At 41.8% G+C, this 17,341-nt stretch overlaps 1 protein-coding gene across 1 annotated transcript; it reads right to left on the bottom strand.

Moving 5' to 3' along the window:
• Window positions 1-346: 346 nt before the first annotated feature.
• gspt1l (G1 to S phase transition 1, like) lies at window positions 347-17,208 on the bottom strand. The gene is made up of 14 exons (XM_042087773.1): window positions 16,763-17,208; window positions 15,005-15,046; window positions 13,280-13,522; window positions 12,390-12,423; window positions 12,192-12,269; window positions 9,604-9,784; window positions 9,087-9,241; window positions 8,815-8,955; window positions 7,544-7,637; window positions 3,256-3,336; window positions 2,728-2,901; window positions 2,468-2,557; window positions 2,156-2,324; window positions 347-1,289 (listed from the first exon to the last, which is right to left on the bottom strand). The coding sequence occupies exons 1-14, from the start codon at window positions 16,950-16,952 to the stop codon at window positions 1,237-1,239; spliced, it is 1,725 nt and encodes a 574-aa protein (XP_041943707.1). The 5' UTR covers window positions 16,953-17,208; the 3' UTR covers window positions 347-1,236.
• Between the last annotated feature and the right edge of the window lie 133 nt (window positions 17,209-17,341).

The following is a 17,341-nucleotide window of genomic DNA, read 5'->3' as shown; positions in this document are numbered from 1 at the left end:
TGGAGGGTGGTGCATCCAGCCAAACATAACATGACATCAACATCAGTTGAGGGCTGCAAGTTCACTTTTTAAATGACAATATCCTGGCCGAACTACTGTTGTCAGTGATCTAAGTATTTGAAATGAACATGACTTCTTAATGTCTAGTGACATATCAGGGCCATTTTATGATTAATTGAAATACATTTCTTACATACGGTTCCTTTAAGGCACCAACATTCCAGTATATTGATAAATGTCTACTGTTATCTTGCTGGAAGCAGCGAGTAAACCCAACACCATTTGACCCAAAACTCAAGTCATTCATTACACAACGGACAAGAAAAAGTTTCAGCACTCTCAGATGTTCAGACAAAAGATGTTTTACTGGATGGAGCCACCAAGTTCTTTCCAGCTCTTTTCAAGATATGCAGGAACCTTTCTGAATCAATCAGAGCATAGTATATCATGGCAGAACTTGCATCTTACTTGCTAGAATGGAACAAATAAACACTTTAAATTGAATTCAACAATAAAGAGCAAGGACTATTTCCCCAATTTAATATTTATTGTCATAGAAGTTGCTTTAATAACATGTGAACACGTCTGTGCCTGTTCCAGGAGAACTGCACAAGTTGAGGAATCAAAGTGGGCAATAAGCAAAAGGGAGACATGTACAACCAAGATATTAACATTCTGGTTTAAACCGGTTAATTTCTCAAACATTGTTTTCCCCTGCATGTTTAAATCTGATGTTTTCAGAGCAAAAAAAACAAAGGAAAAAAAAAAACTGGTCCACATAACTGCTGCCATTATTTTATTTTAATGGAAGCAAAAAAGGGAGAGAAAAAAAAATCAATAATAAAAATAAAATAATAAAAATCAGAGAAAAATGTATCTCTTTTGCTCACAAGAGTAGACCAGCAAGGGAATGGGAATGGAAGGTCTTTCACGGGCCTAACCAAAATGGCATCGCTGAGCTCTCAATATGAGAAAGCTGACACATGTGGACTTGATTTCATTTTTTTCCGTTTGCTTAAAAACAGATATCTTTTTGAGACAAGAATTGTTTTTGTTAGTTTTTTTTCAGCTGGTCTTCGGGAGGCAGAGGGGACTGTGGGGGGGGGGGGGGGGGGGGGGGGTAGTGGAGTGGAGGAGAGTCGGTGGGCTGTGAAGGGGGGGGGGTCTACTGACTCTGCAGCCGCCCACCTCCGCCTCAGCTTGGTCATTCCAGAAAACACCCATCATGCAACTGGTTCACTCTTTCTCATCGACGAGCTTCAACACCTTCCCAATGGCAATGGTTTTACCTGCAGGTGGAAGGAGAAAACATCAGTCAGTCAAAAAGGGTTAGGGAAAACTCTAAGGAAGGCGTCTAATCCGCGCAAGCACGCACATATGCACGCACACCTCATCTGAGCATCTGACTCTTTGCTCCACTCTCCATTTTAACCGCCAGGGCTGTACGTTAACTTTTTTGTTCATACCACTGGTGCTACAGAGGTTGATAGTTTTGTAGCACAATTCACAAAATCTCTAGCATCTATATGTAGCTACAAACACCTCATCTATAGGCTACACTTTAGAAAACCTTTTTAAATAAGCCACCACTGGTGCTAAGCTGGTATATCATCAATAGCACGGACTGATTTTGTTGTTTCATGCACAGCCCTGTCTGTCTAATAAAATTTTGTTAGTGTTTACAATGTGCTAAGTAGTTCATTAGATTTTTCATAGTGGGTTAATGCTGAATCACCTCTTTTGCAGTCATTACTATGTTAACCTTCTCTATTTTAAGCCTTTGCTCCATTTATTCATAAATTTCATCTGATCTGTGGGGGGCGCTGTGGCGCAACTGTACGCCAGTACCATATTTGGGCCCACTCCAGGGGACCCGGGTACAGGTCCGGCCTGGGTAATTTCCCGATCCCACACCATCTCTCTCTCCCACTTGTTTCCTGTCACTCTTTCCACTATCCTGTCAGATTAAAGGCATAAAAGCCCCAGAACATATTTTTAAAAATAATATGCTTTGGTTCCCTTCAGTGTGACTTAAAACTTCAAGCAACTCCCAAGGTATATTAAAATAATTCTACCGCTGACAAAGTCACTCATTTTAATGACTGATCAGTGTTACATAACCCTCTGTGCCAACGTCGTCTGAGTGCAAACTCACCTTCGTCTCGTAGGGTGAAGCGTCCCATCTGAGGGAAGTCTTTGAATGTCTCAAGGCAGATGGTTCCTGCGGTCCGCAGCCGGGCAATGCACACCTGGTCCTGCTTGACAAAGCGAGGCCGCGTCTTGCTCTTGTCGCCCGTCTTTTTGTCTACCAAACAGATTAAGGCCTAGAAGATAGGAAAATAGGACAAAAGTACCAGAGAAGTGTTAAAAGTCAACTTTCAGTTACCAGAGGTGCTGAACACAATCCAATACATTATACACAAACACACAACATTTTAAACAAAATTATCCAGAACAGAAAGGTTACCGTAATTTGAACTTCTTCAATGCAGGTATGGATGTGTAAAACTGCATTGTAACCAGGACAGATGATCGACTTGTGTTCGATGATGACAATCTGTTTAAAGATACAAACAATATGATGTCATAAATACAGCTGACTACAGGGTTATCTTCCATCCCATAAAGCTCTAGGTTGCTGCCAACGGCAACTAAAGCGATAGCACAAATTTAAGATGAATCATCTGGAGGCTATAGGTAAGTGTATGTGTGGTGGGTCCACTGTACCTGGGCATCAAAGGTGCGCCCTGTGTGGCAGAGGTTCTCGCTGTTGCAGAGGATGAATCCCGGAAGGATCTCCTCTTCCTCGATTCCCTTGAGCCGCAGCTTCAGGTTCTCGCCTGGTCCCGCGTCGTCCGTCTCCACGTCGTCTGACAGCAAAGTCAGAACTTCCACAGTGTGCTAGCACACACACACACACACACAGTCAAGTCAAGGATCGGCCATATTGCACCAAATCTTTTTCCTCGAAGGAAATCTCCATTGAAGTTAGTCCAGGACTAGGTTTAATCCATGTACTGGTACTCTCACCGGTACAACCAAAACTAGCACCACACATGAACTCTAAATGACTGTCACAGACACTGCTTTGGTTGCTAAACAGCCACACATATGGCTGTACATGAGCCAGTCCCATCAATGCAGCGTAGTTTAATATTATATGATATGGTAGGATGTTTGATGGGCTTAAAATACTAAATCTGGGGAACAAGAGATGATTTTTTGCCAAATACAATGTGTGTACTATAAACTTACCCTGTTGGGCATCATGATAAGTTGGTTTGCTTTGCCGATTGATCCCGATTCCAGCTTTCCAAGGACCACAGTGCCCATGTCCTGAAATGACAAAATATATTGATTCAGGTTGAGCCAAACCTTCAGTACGCTTAATTCTCAGATCGATGAATGGCATAAGGGCCACCAAACAAATTTTTTTTGCACCGACGGCGGCTATTTTCAATAGAAATCCTATTAATTTCAGCTTTTACAGCGCTCAGCGCCCTTGGCGGAAAAAAGCCCTCAGCGCTGACCATTTTTTTTCCGGTCAGCGCTGGGCTCGTCAATGTCACTTCTCTCTTGCTAGCCAATTGAAATCAAGGAAGGGGCGGGACCTACACCGTCAACAATGTTGGTAGGCGCAGAGAAAAACTCAATCAGCCAAGTCCTATCGTGACTAACATTAAATCACTGCTGCAAACTGAACGCAAATTACAAAGCCTAGAGCAGGGGTCTCAAACTCAAATGAGCTGAGGGCCACTTCTGCCAATGTCATCTGATTGGAGGGCCACGTCAGTGTATTTCCTAAAATGCAATGTTTTTTTCTTTTCAAATACTGTATTTTCAAACACAAGACTACAAACAGAAAGTGCAAGTCTTTTTATCTATTTTAGACACCCGTGCTAGCAACCTTAGCTTATAAATAAAATAATGATAAAATAAATATTAATACAAATGATAAAAACAAACATAAAAACATGTAGGCCTATGTGTGTGTTATAATAAATAAAAATATTTCCCTCTCCTAACTTTTTTAAATCTGGCAAACTAGGCGTCAGGGTTAAGAAAGCAACACCATTGGATTTTCATATCAAAATTTTAAAAGGCCATGGCTTGAAAGTGGTCAGAGATAAAGTCCTACTGTAAATGTAAAAATCTTTTGAGTATGAACAAAAGTTTATGAAGGGGGTAAATTTACCCATCTAATTTGCCACTGGATGGCAAGCACCTCAAATTATGCACCTTTCAGTAAATACCGGATGTTGAGCATATTTGAGCAGGTTTACTTTCTTTTTTGTCATATTACCCACATAACAAATTAACAGGAAAACAGTTGGCTTAAGATATATACCAACAATAGTAAACTATTACTAGCCTATAACCACAAGGCCTACAATAAAGTATCCTGGTCAAATCAGTTCCTATCGCGGGTGACTTTGTAGTTCTTCAGAGCCCTATTTCTACTACCCCTGCTGTACCACGTCCATTACGGACACCATCATCACGATTACCACTGCAACTTCCAAGCTATGTTGGGCAGAGGGTTGAAATAAATAATATAATATAATTATTTAACATAATATTTTATTATAAATAAAATAAGCATGGTATGCTTAGTGGACACCGTCGTATACACGCAAAGACGCACCTCCATTCACAGATGCACCATCCGTGACTTATCACTGTAAATAGAAGGTCGATCATTATCTCCAAAAGGCAGATATTCTCCTTTAGAAATTAGAATAAGTGAATAACATAGCCTACCCAAGACTTCATCACACGTGAACGTTATTCAGTATTTGGTGTCTACTTCGCATTTTTCGCGTGTAATACAAGTATTTCCTTATTTAAGCTTTGCGCAGCGATTTTGGGTTTGAATCAAGCTCTGGATGTCTAGCAAATAGTGGAGAAGAGTACAAGAAAAAAAACAAAGAGATGTCACCGTACTTGGATCTATCGTCCATTTTAATTAGTATTGTTGTTTGTCGCAATTAAAAATACCCTCAAGGGCCGGATTACATTATTATTTTGACATAGGTTGGGCCGGGAGTTTGAGACCCCTGGCCTAGAGGGATGACCTATACTGTTGTAATGCCAAATTAACTCCCTTTGTCGGTCGAAGTCATATTTAGTGAGCTGAGTCCTGAATGACTGCTGCCATTTCAGTTAGCTAGTTAGTTAGCATTAGGCAACATTCCAAAAAGATGTGCTGGCAGACGGTTTTGGTAACATACAATATACACAGTGTTTCCTCTACGTTTATTTCAGCATGGTGGCCGGTTTCGCTTCACATATTATATATTGTATTGATGTAGCCTATTTAAAACATTAACTTTCTTCTCAGTGTTTCCTCTTCATTTAGTGGTGCCACTGCTTCAGAATTAGAAGAGATGCAAAATATTGTCCGGAAGCATAGTAGGCTAAATGCTAGGGATCGACCGATATGGTTTTTTCAGGGCCGATACCGATATCAATTATTACCAAAACAGGAGGCCGATAACCGATATGTAAAACCGATATTTCAGTTGTCAAAAAGGGGGGTAGATAGTAGCCTAGGCTATGGCGATATGCTAAATAATTTTCTTTCAAAAGCATTTAATTATGCTAACTTTTCTTTCTTCTTTTGATACACAATTGTCTATCAACTTGCATCTCAAGTGTAAATCCTGTGTATCATGTTAATCCAAGAGCTGACTGATAGCAATTATTTCCATAGGCATACACAATGGGCTATGTGCTTGTAAGAGACCTGTCACAAAGAGGATGCTTTGCCATCGTGTGTGTGAGTGCACGAGAGAGGGATAGGGAGAGGAAGAGGTGCATGCGTGATGGCAAGTGTTATGGTTTAATAGTTTAACAAAACAGTTTTAAAATAGTTCTTAGGCTATTTAAGCATGCAATTTGTGTCCATATGTAGGCTATAAGCTACACTTCTGTGAGCCTAAAAGGCACGTAATTGTAAGCTCAGGACGCGATTTAGTTCAGGTCTGATTAAATTACGGCTGACCCTGGGTGCCTGTAGTCTTTTCTGACAGTCCGTCAAAAAGCAGCAACTAGACTTTTTGACGTTCGCTATCGCATAATTTAGGATGTAGGCCTAAGGGATAATGTCCGCCGAGGTGTCCCGTTATTCACAATTAATGGACGAGGCGGATGCAAAGAACTCGACGCGCAGCACACGAGTTTGTAGGCTAACTAGTAAACGGTAGGCTATGACTAACGTGCATCAATCGGGAATTCGCTAAATGAAGGAGGTGGGTGCTTTAGGCTACTTATTGATCCGGATCAAAGAGACAATAGCTTACAAAGTAGTGTTTTTGTAACTTCAGTGTAGTAGATGATTGTGATTCATTGCAACTTCAGCAATGTAAGGTAGGCCTACCTTCCTTACCTTCGAAAAATAGCTGAAGCCCAGTCTACAGTAAGCCTCAGTGAAAATTCTAAACTTTCTCCGTGTTCAGTCTTCGATCCTGATTGGCTGCAATCGTGCTAACTAACCAATCAGACGGTGTAGTGGGCGGGACAGTGCTCTCGACCACAGAGTAGCAAATGAAGGGAGTGAGAGACGCTTTACAGACAAAGTAGCACGTTTCATTCTTTATCCATTTCAGTATCGGTTTATCGGTGGAAAAAATGACCGATACCAATTATTATAAAAATGCTAAATATCGGCCCTAATAATCGGCCCGGCCGATAATTGGTAGATCCCTACTAAATGCCCTCCGCTGGATGCTGAAAAAGTAGCCCAGGCTAAGGAAAACCCATTCATTTCTGAAGCTGATCGTATTAAAAAAGTATTTCCCATATCGTAGCCTATTAACTCGCTCGCAACAGCAGCAAAAATGAAACTGGAGAGTGGATGTCTCCGCGAAGACAATGCTGTTACATTATATACGCACTCAATCGCGAATTGACGCAGTAAAAAACCAACGACTGGTAGTAACGAAGGTAAATTGGATTAAAGCAAAACTTGGCCAAAAACATTTTTGTATGCACTCGTGGTGAAGGCCTAGTAGGCCTAATGTGAATCGCAGACTATAAAGTAAAGGAGATTTGCACCAAATAAAGGCAGTGTTGTGGGTTGTGTTTCTACAACATGTTGGCACAAAACCTAATTTCTATCATAAACTAAGTAAGCTAAGCATTTCTCCATTGTCAACGTAAACTACCGGTACGTTCAAGCGACATGTGGTTTAATGCATGGGTTAACGTAACGCGAGTCAGACAGAAGATGGGCCTGTCTTTAGTTCCTGAATCCTGTCCCTCTCAAGTCACGTTAGGCTAAATGGTGTGATTAGCAACTAGAATTAAAAGAACATCCCGGGAGTGACACCTGTCCCCCAGTTTTTTCATACTAGCCTTGTAACCTTAAAAGCTGCCACTGTTAAAAGAAAATCTAGCGGAAACACCGAAACACTTGACCGAAGCACTCTGAAAAGGATGTTGAGGGCACTGTCGCCACAAAAAACATGATTGGTGGACACAGGCCCGAACTGTTTGAATGTTGGTGACAGCTGGAATGCAATTAAAATTGCACGCTACTCACCTTGTACTTATCTACAATTGGTAACCTCACCGGTCCGTCACTTGCTCTGTTTAAGTTTGGCAAACTGTCCAGATGTGGAATGAATGGTAACCCTCTGTGAAAAAATAAAAGTATGCATTCAAATTACAAACAAAAAATAAGTATAACAAAAATGTTCAGTGTCTCACACAGTTCATAAAGTAAATAGTCGAAAGCACTACAAAAACTGCTTATCTAATAAAAATCTAACCAAGTGTTATTAATCTTATATCAAGATCAAAAAATCTAGTTGGTATTGTTTTCAGTATAAAGAGACATTAGTACTTTCTCGTAAAATCATATTTCAAGCCGTCTCATCATGAAAACAAGCAAATTTAGCTGCCAGTGGGTTAAGCAAATTTGTTCTGAAAACAAGCAAATTTGGCTGCCAGTGCATTGAGCACATTTGTCTTGATAAGACTCCTTAAAATAAGTCAAACTCAACAAATAGGTCTTTTGATCTTAATATAAAGATTAATAACACTTGGTTAGATTTCAGTGTTTCCCACAGAATTGGATTTAATTTGTGGCGGTAGCTGACTTGGACTATGTTTTCTACATAGTTAAAAAAAAAGGTTCGTACTTCTCCTTGGGACAAGCACTTTTTTGGGAAAACACTTTTCCATTTACATCAGGATTTTGCAAACATTCAGTGTCAGAGTCAATAAAATGAGTCCTTCAACGAAATTGACAAGCAGCTGTAAGTAGGCTAAATTCGACATCCAAACAGTATTCTAACGTTAGCTTTGAGATAACTGCTTGATTTCATAACTTAACTTAGTTTAGTCTCTTCAATGTAGCCTACTATGTTGAGCTAAGACCTTAGCCGAGTTCACTTCAATGCAGCAGTTTTGAACAAATTTGCGCAGCATGGTCACGATGCTAAGCGGATTTAATAGCAATTTAACCAGACGTTTTCTATGCAATGCTTCTATGTGGCAACAACAATCCTTCAACAATCGTGAATATTTTGTTAAATGCACATGCAGAGGAGTGGCAGTGGGCTACGAGAGAGAGCGGGGCGGGGCAAGGAAAGGCTGCGTGCGTAAAAAGCGCAGCTCAATGGCAATGCAAGGATTTGACCTTATATTTAATTTAAATTAAATCAAATTAAATATAGAATATTAATCTGTGGCGGCCGATTTTTATTTCGTGGCGCCCCGCCACAGATTAGTCAATGTATGGGAAACACTGGATTTTATTTGCAGTTTGGACAATGAGTGGCAAACGCATATAGAATGGGCTGTACTTACGTATACCAAGAGCACATTTCAGCTGGTTCTTTTAGATTGGCCCCTGTTAGTCCAGAGCACGGCATGAAGTGAATGTCTTTTTTGGGGTTAAAGCCGACCTTCCTCAAGAATGGCACGAGTTTCTCCTTACATTCTTCGTACCTGAAATGAACCAAAACCAAAAATCAAAACCTCACTCACTGCGAAGATATAAAATACTGCTATTTGGGGTATCTACTAAAAACACATCAGACAAGAGGACTGAGTAATCTTAGATTTAAGACAATCTTCACCTCTCCAGACTCCAGTTGACTGTGGGGTCGTCCATTTTGTTGACCAGAACAATCAGATGCTTGACTCCCGCAGTTTTGGCCAACATTGCGTGCTCCCGTGTCTGACCGCCTTTCTCAAAGCCGGTCTCAAACTCTCCTTTCCTGGCTGAGATCACCTGTGACACAATATATAGATAGCTACTAAAACCAAATATCAGAAAGCACAAATTAACTGACAAACTAAACCAACAGACCAATCAAACCAAACTGGAAATAGAAATTAAAAAATTCTGGCAAATGTTTGACATTTTTCTCTTCAAAACACTTCAGACTGGATGGCACTTGTCTTTCTTACATGCCCTGATGCAACTAGATAACAGCCACTCTTCATTTTGGTTTAATACTCATGTTTCCTATTCAAACAGTGCCCTCTACTGGCAGGCCCATTAGAAATCACATCATGCTGATGAACTTCCCATCCCAATAATGGTAACATTGTACATAGTTTATGTCCGGTCAGTCAAGCCACCACACTCACCAAGACAGCCAGGTCAGCTTGCGACGCTCCACCAATCATGTTGGGGACAAAGCTTTTGTGGCCCGGGGCATCCAAGATGGTAAAGTGCTTTTTTTCAGTCTCAAAGTACGCACGTCCAACCTCCACGGTCTTCCCTTTGTCTCTCTCCTCTTGGTTTGTGTCGAGAGCCCAAGAGAGGTACCTGGCAGAGAGACCAAAGAACTTGTTAGACCACCTGAGAACAAACTCCAAGGTAGAATTACGGTACTGATTAGCCTAATGACAGCAACCCACGTCAGTATGAACAGCTTTCTCAAAAAGCAATTATACAAAAAAGTAGCCAATATAGCCATTCACACATGCTATATATAGATTTTTTTCAGCACAGTCTAGGCTATCCAGATCTGCCACCATTTCATGTATTAAAACTTGCATTGATTTGATTTCCATTTTGAAATAATAAAAAGACAAAAAGTGTATTATACAATTCTTACATTTTGAAATGTATCTCACCACAGCAAGCTGCTGGACATGAATTTCATGTATGTGTAGACCAGACTGAACTGAATTTGGCAATACAACAACCATGGTGGAGGGGGACTTTGGAGCTGAGCAATGTACAGAAATATGTGGTGTGTGCTTTACAGAAATAAATGCCATTTTTTATTTAGTGATGAAAAATTACCATTCTGTGCTGCATATCTGTGACCCGAACTGATCTGACCTGACTTGACCCGAGCTTGCGCGTTAGCCTGTGTGTGCACTCATGATGATTCTCTACAACAACTTTCTACTGCATTGCAATGAACAAAGTAAAGGCAAAATAAGTGTTTCTTTGTCGAACAAATTGGGATGCAATGTGAGCCTTGAATTGGATACCATACATTTTCCAAGTGCAAATTTAAAGACTTTTAAGACCTTTTCAAGACATCTCTAAATGGAAAAATTAAGACTATATCACGGCAAAACGATACATACGACAACTTAAAAACTGTTTTATGCAATAGTTTTTTTTTTCTAATCATTTAAGCCCCACCCCATTTTGGATGTCTACAGAAGTTACCAGATATATTTTGGCGAAAGAATAATAATTGTGTCTGGGCTGCTTGCTTTTGAAGCTGGCTGTACATATTTGGTTGTGCTACTGGCTGAGGCTGACTGTTCTTCACCTGTGTCTGTAGTAGCCTAGGCTACTTGCCAAAGACATGTGCACTGGACGATTCCCTTCAATATTTCTTTCAAAGTTAAACTAAGCTATTTAAATATTTTAATAGGCCTACTTTATATAATTTACTATGTGCATCTATTGGGTCATATGCAGCACAGCAAATTAAAGTTAATCCACTGCTTTACATTTTGCATACCAGTTGTATCTAAACCAACCAAAGCTTGACTGAAACATTGTAAAACCATTGACTTCTTTTAAATTAATTACTGTAAGAGACAGAGCCTCCTCGCATGATCCTGCTGAAAGCTGCTGGTTTCATCTCAAGCACGCACTTATTATGCACGCACGTATTATGAACGCACATTTTTTTTATGTGGCCAGTCGCAGACATTCAAAAAATATGCGGTTATATTTCACAACTTTTGCGTAGTAGGCCTACTGGAAAAACGCTGTCAAGCAAGCTGCTGACAGATATTACAGGTATTATAACTTAGACAGATATTTTCTTTCCTAGGCTAGGCCAGCAACACACGCTGGAAAGATGCAAACAGATTAACTTAAAATGTACAGTATTTCCTCCTGATTGCGAAAACGTTTGTTTTCTTTTTCTGTCAGTCCGTGGTTCCTTCATAAATTGCGCAGCAAATTATCAGACGAGTGACAAAAGCACTGCGCATAACTTGACCAGCAGTCTTCGCATCCATAGTCCATAGTAAAATCCATATGTCCGGCCTAAATTCGAACGTATGGCCACCCTATCGCTAACTGGCTTACCAGCTCTTTCTCCCGCTCATTCTACTGCTCACGTAGGCTACCTGCATATGTCTCAGGCCTCGGCTACACCACGAAAACGTCAGGCATATTTGTACATACTGTATTATTACTGTTTTCACACCTTTAACCACACTCGTGAAAAACATCTTCACTCTGCAATACTTCCTCTCGTAGCCTTATAGTCACTTATACAATTGCGTTTTAAATACACAAAACCGGATGAAAACATTTCACTCGCTCTCTTGCACTCGCTCGCTGGCGGTCCCATACGCAATTTAATACCTCCCTTTCGAAATTCAAGACATCCCAGACAATTTCAGACTTTTTTTAGGCCTTAAAAACCGAAAGTTGTGTTTAAGACTTTTTAAGGATCCGCAGGAACCCTGACCATGCAGGAATTTGCTAGGACTGAAACCGGATTTTGAAAATGCTTTGCAATAGAGAAACACATGATGGTGTGTTATTATTTTGTTGTCACTGTCTGTTTTATAACCCAGAAGGATGTACTTGGTATCAATTGATAGCTCCGTATCTCTGTCTCATCTTACTGCAACTAATAGTTGTGGAGCAATGTAACAGAGAAGAATGGGTGTGTTTTTTGACACACTTTGCGTCAATCGAGCCCTAAGGGTTAAATGGCCTGAGAGAATGGTCTGTGTGTTCTTACCAGGTCTCCCTGTTCTTCTCCTTCGCTTCCCTCTCGTATTTCTCCAGAGTCCTCTTCTCCACCATGCCCGTCAGGTACCTAAGCACCCCAGAGGACCAGAGAGCACAAGGACGTGAGAATGGCTGCTGCCAACCTACCAGACACTGAACACCAACAATCGCTCAGATGGGTGCCAAACACAGAGCCATTGCTACTTACATGATTTGACCTCCAATTGTGGACTTGCCAGCATCTGAAAGAGAGAGAGAGAGAGAGAGAGAAAGAGAGAGAGAGGGAGGGAGGAGTATGGGGGGAGATAAGAGAGCGAAGGGAGTAAGGTCACAGCTGATAAAACAGTCCTGCTGGTGGTGGTTTCTCTGTGCTAGGTAACAGGCCTTAACTAGTTAGGACGAGGGACACAACCGCAAGCATGCCGTTCTGGTTTATTCTAGAGTCTACTTATCCTGCGTGGGTACAGCATCCAAATTCACACTTCACAAAAACGGCAGCAGTGAGGATTGAAACATCTATAACTGGTTTGCCATTTCACTGTCAACAAGTTTCAACAACAAAACATAGACAGACGCCCATAAATTGCCTGTTGTATTTTTCGTTTTCAACCCGCCAAATGAATTGCTCACTGATCCCAAGAACAGATAGCAAGTTGTCTCAGACCACAACTTAACAACAGTAACGAAGCCTAGTTATAGTTGTAACTAGCTACTTGAAACATCCGTTAAAAAAAATGGTAATCAGCATAGTGTTATTGTTGTCATTTTTGTAATGGTGAAAATAGGATATGTGGCACGATTTCCAACATAAGCTACACCTGGTTGAGCAGTTTAGCTTCTAATCGAAACAGCTGTACACCACATAGCCTGTACCGCTGATCTAGTACTGAGCTCTTGCCTATGTAAAAGCCTGTTTCAAAATAATTACACTGTTGACTGCCCCCCTTCCCCCACGCCAAACCTCCTGGTCCACAGGAAACACTGATTACTGAGGCAGCGGTGAAACAACCATCACCAATGAAATTTGGAAACTAATCACACCAACCATTCTATCCCCTGCATCCCCCAGAAGAAACCTGTATCTCTGACCACACTCACCAACATGGCCGATGAACACCACGTTGACGTGCTCCTTCTTAGGAGCGTCTTTCGGGACGGGGACCACTTTGAGCGCTGGTGTCTCCTCCTCATCCTCCATCCCCTCGTCCTGGGGCGAGTCGTCTGCCGGACCCTCGTCTCCGCCCGACCCGCCTCCCGGCTCTGCTTCGCTGGGCTCCGCCCCTTTCTGCTCCCACGTCTCCTCCACAGCCATCTCGGCGTCTCCGTTCTCCAAGGGGGCCGCTTAACACACACAAACACAAATTAACACACAACTTATCACACACACACACACAGGCGAGTTCAGACATGCATCCATCCATCCATACTCACTCTCTGTATGTCTGTCCATAACCTCTCTAACCCACACAAACATAAATACTATGTTCTGGTTACCAATAACCTTCTTGATGAGTGATTCCAAAACATCTCATCTCTCTGTATTTGCCCGTTTCTCTTAGTGTTAATGTGTGGTGGTTCCAACACAGCATTTAGTGACTGTTGTTGACTAATGTCACAGTGGTTAGCTATCTTCTCCTTTTGTCCAGATCTCTGACCATTAACAATGATTTTAAAGCATAAGCCTCAGTCAAAAAACACTGATGGGGGGGCGGGGGTGCTGACAATGAAATAAGATGTAATCTTATTGACATGTATTCACATGAGGGTCTTTAAGGTGACCACTATACGTTTAGTAGATGCAACACATTAAAACCCCAAACAGACAACGATAGCCACAGGGCATTACAGCTAAAGCTAAGTTTACTGAATGCATGTGGGGACGGCGGCATACATTTGACAGCCAATCCAGTTAGACAGTACAGTGCAAACCACATGCTTTCACATCTCAAGGCATCCAAACCACAGTCCCCTAACTCATATACTCACTCACTGTACACTTGGGAGTTCCCATAATCAGAGGGCCAACAAATTTAAACTCTATGCTCCCTTAGTGAATCACAGAAAGACGAATTATTAACCTAGGCGCTGGGAAGCGCTCATGGACACCTGCTAATTGGTCTTCCCTAGTCTGTTAACAGCTGGTTTGAAGCCAGACCCACCACCAGGCTTCCCTCGCACATAGCCTCACCTGGCTTGCGAGAGCCACACCCTGACACTACGCCTAATGATTTGCCTTGCTGGTCCGAACAGGTTGCTACAGTCAGTACAATATCATTGTACCCATGACAAGTCTTTACAATATGGCCTGGATGATAGGAGCCAATAGATCGTAGGTCTTCTGCATCCACACTTGGGAACTGACTGATGAAGCGGACTGATGCACCTGACTAACTTAAGGTGAGAGGAAAGAATTACACAACATGCACGCATATTGCTGAACGCAACAGACTAAAGGCAAAACTAACCCAAAACATCCTTTTCAAGTGCTGTCCAAAAAAAAGCCCTTTAAATGAGTCTCAGTTTTAATTGACCAGATCACCCAGCAACTCTGTTTATATACACTAGCGCAACACTTTGCAGGCAACACCGAACACAAACAAGAGCACAGCAGGGAGTGCCGAATGTCAGCTCGCACCGCAGCTCTTTGCCATGATGTAACACACCAATCTGTAGCATTACTAAAACAAGTGGTCTATGCTGAGTAAGATCTGCCTGTGGCTGTACCTTAGCCTGCCTCTAAGCCCTCTATTCACTTGGTGCAAACAAAAGCTGACAACCTTTTTTTGGGGCAGAAGGCAAGAAAAGTGGTTTTTGGGCACTTACCTACAGGTTCTGCAATCTCCATGCTGGCAACCGTATCACCACCTGCACAGAAACACACAGAAAACAACTCATGTTTTGACGTTTCTTCTAAGGTTAATTGTAGCTGTTTAAGTTTAATCCATAAATAGCTGAGTCGTGTGATGCAGCGGTCAGTCAAACCAAATGCAGGTTACACATTTTTTAACTTGAATGTTAGTACAACAATGTTACACACATTCCCATCCAGCCAGATGGGATTGGGTGTTCAGTCAAAGCGGTAACATGGCCACACTAAATTAACTCTTTGTAATTGCAGGGGAGATGGGGCACAATGTATGCATTACAAAAGTTACACAGGGGTTTGAAAAGTAGTAAAAGTTAACAAAAGTAAAACACTGCCCTACAACTCCAAGAGGGAGGAGGTATACTTCAACCTGTAAGTAAACCAGGTTTTCTACTCTGAAAAACTCCTAGATGGTAGGTCACTAGGCCAAGTAGTGGCAGGGAATCGGGCTTAACCAAACAGCTATAAACTACTACACTGGAGATTAACATTTTTGTTATTTTGCTATGTACAGAAAACTGTAGGATCTTGCCTCAGGTAAGGCATTGCCTTCAGGACCACATATGATGATCTCTGTGCAGTGTAGGTGACACATATGATAATGTAATGGAGCTTATATATCCAGGAACCGATCACAGTTTATCAAAGGAGCAAAGTGTAGAATGACAGCATCAAGCTGCTGTTCATCAAGGGTCATATTCAGACCAATTACTAATTATACAGTATAACAAATTGTGACATTCTGCAGATTAGGCGGAAATGCACGTAGAAAACATAATCAAGGTTTCGTTCCAATCCAGCACGACGTGGTTGGGTACAGTCCCTGTTAGGAAAACACACTGTTTGGGTGCATCCAGTCACAGCAGTAACGTTATTATACTGAAATGGTAACTTTGCACGTGGGTGTAGTTAATCGTGAGGTAACATCTCGGTTGTGCTTATCACAGGGACCATAACCTCCAGTTGCATTTAACCAGACACAACCACGCATCATTCAGAGTACTAGCGTTAGCCAAACTGGTCCTTGAGACGTAACTTAGCAGAACTCTGGTAGATAATTAACTAAATTTGCCACCAAGGTTAGCCAACAATGTCTACAACGTTGACTCCAGCCATCATTTGTTGATGTTTCACATTATCTTAATTCGTTTACTAGCCCAGTCGCTTTGCATAGAAACAACTGTCACATGACTTTAGTTAGCACGACATGCTTGCTAACTTGTATAGCTCGCCGGTCAAATCAAATAGTAGGTTAGCAAACCATCTACCATGCTCGCGGATCCCACCTCTAAGTTAAAGGTAGACTATTGGCCAGTTGTGCTAGCTAGCACATCCACAAGTTACACGTCATTTATTTAACACATGGAATAACACTAACAGTCATGGTATTAATCAATGTCACATGTAACACTCAAGCCTACGTTTGAAAGGCTATGAGGTTTAGTTTTACCATATGTAATGGTGATATATATATATATTAAAATAACGTTAACAGGCTAACGTTAGTTACTACCTGTTAGCTAATGTTAGCTAGCAACGTTTCCGCTTAGCGAGCGTGATGTAAGTTAGCGTTAGCTAGCGATCAGGCTCAAGAGTAGCAAAGTAGTTGCAGACCTAGAACGTGAAGCCGTGTGCCGACTTAAATGCTACCAAGCTAGCTAGCTGGCTATGTGCTAATGAAAGCACCAAAGCACATAACGTGACCGCCAACTTACCACCAGAGTCAGGATTTTCCGTGGGCCCTTTCGGAGCGAAGGACGGAACAAATTCTGCCGCATTAATATTTGGGACAAACGGCTTGGCGTTCACGTTAAGGGCGCTGAAGGCCGATAGTTGCACGTCGACGGCGGCCTCGCCATCGTCCTCCTGCTCCCAAGAATCTGGGGCTGTGTCTCTCGGGTCCATCGTGGGTATGTGAATTTTTCACTGTACTTAAGTGTAGACTAACGTCGGCTACGCAGTTACTTTTGTGTCCACCCCTTACCCGGTGTCACCCCTTAAAGCGGCTAAAACTTTCCCTCCTGTGTGTGTAGTGGGGTTCCGTTTTTCGTAGGATAAAACAGCCGGTTTCTCTCGACGAGGGGCGAGAGAAAGAGAGATTCGACTCAGCACTCAACGCGAGTCCTCGTGTGTGCTGATGACTCTCCTCGACGAAAGGGAGCGACAACCATATTGGATTGTGGGTATTGTTGTCCTCTTGGTCTTTGCATTGACTTGAGGAACAAGGAAGTACCACTATACAGAGAACTACATTTCCATAGATAGGCATGACCCATTGCATGTAGTCATATCTG

The sequence above is a fragment of the Alosa sapidissima genome, chromosome 3 (assembly GCF_018492685.1).
Source record: "Alosa sapidissima isolate fAloSap1 chromosome 3, fAloSap1.pri, whole genome shotgun sequence".
Taxonomy (NCBI): Eukaryota; Metazoa; Chordata; class Actinopteri; order Clupeiformes; family Clupeidae; genus Alosa; species Alosa sapidissima.
Note: the sequence above shows the minus strand (reverse complement) of the source record. Positions and strands in the feature narration are given on the sequence as shown.

Bases quoted from the DNA above. Each gene is read 5' to 3' on its own strand.
- gspt1l (XM_042087773.1), bottom strand. From the start codon at position 16,952: ATGGACCCGAGAGACACAGCCCCAGATTCTTGGGAGCAGGAGGACGAT. The intron at 2,558-2,727 runs GTACAGTGGACC...ATCTTTAAACAG, and splicing joins GGCGCACCTTTGATGCCCAG to ATTGTCATCATCGAACACAA. The intron at 2,325-2,467 runs GTAACCTTTCTG...CCTATCTTCTAG, and splicing joins TTGAAGAAGTTCAAATTACG to GCCTTAATCTGTTTGGTAGA.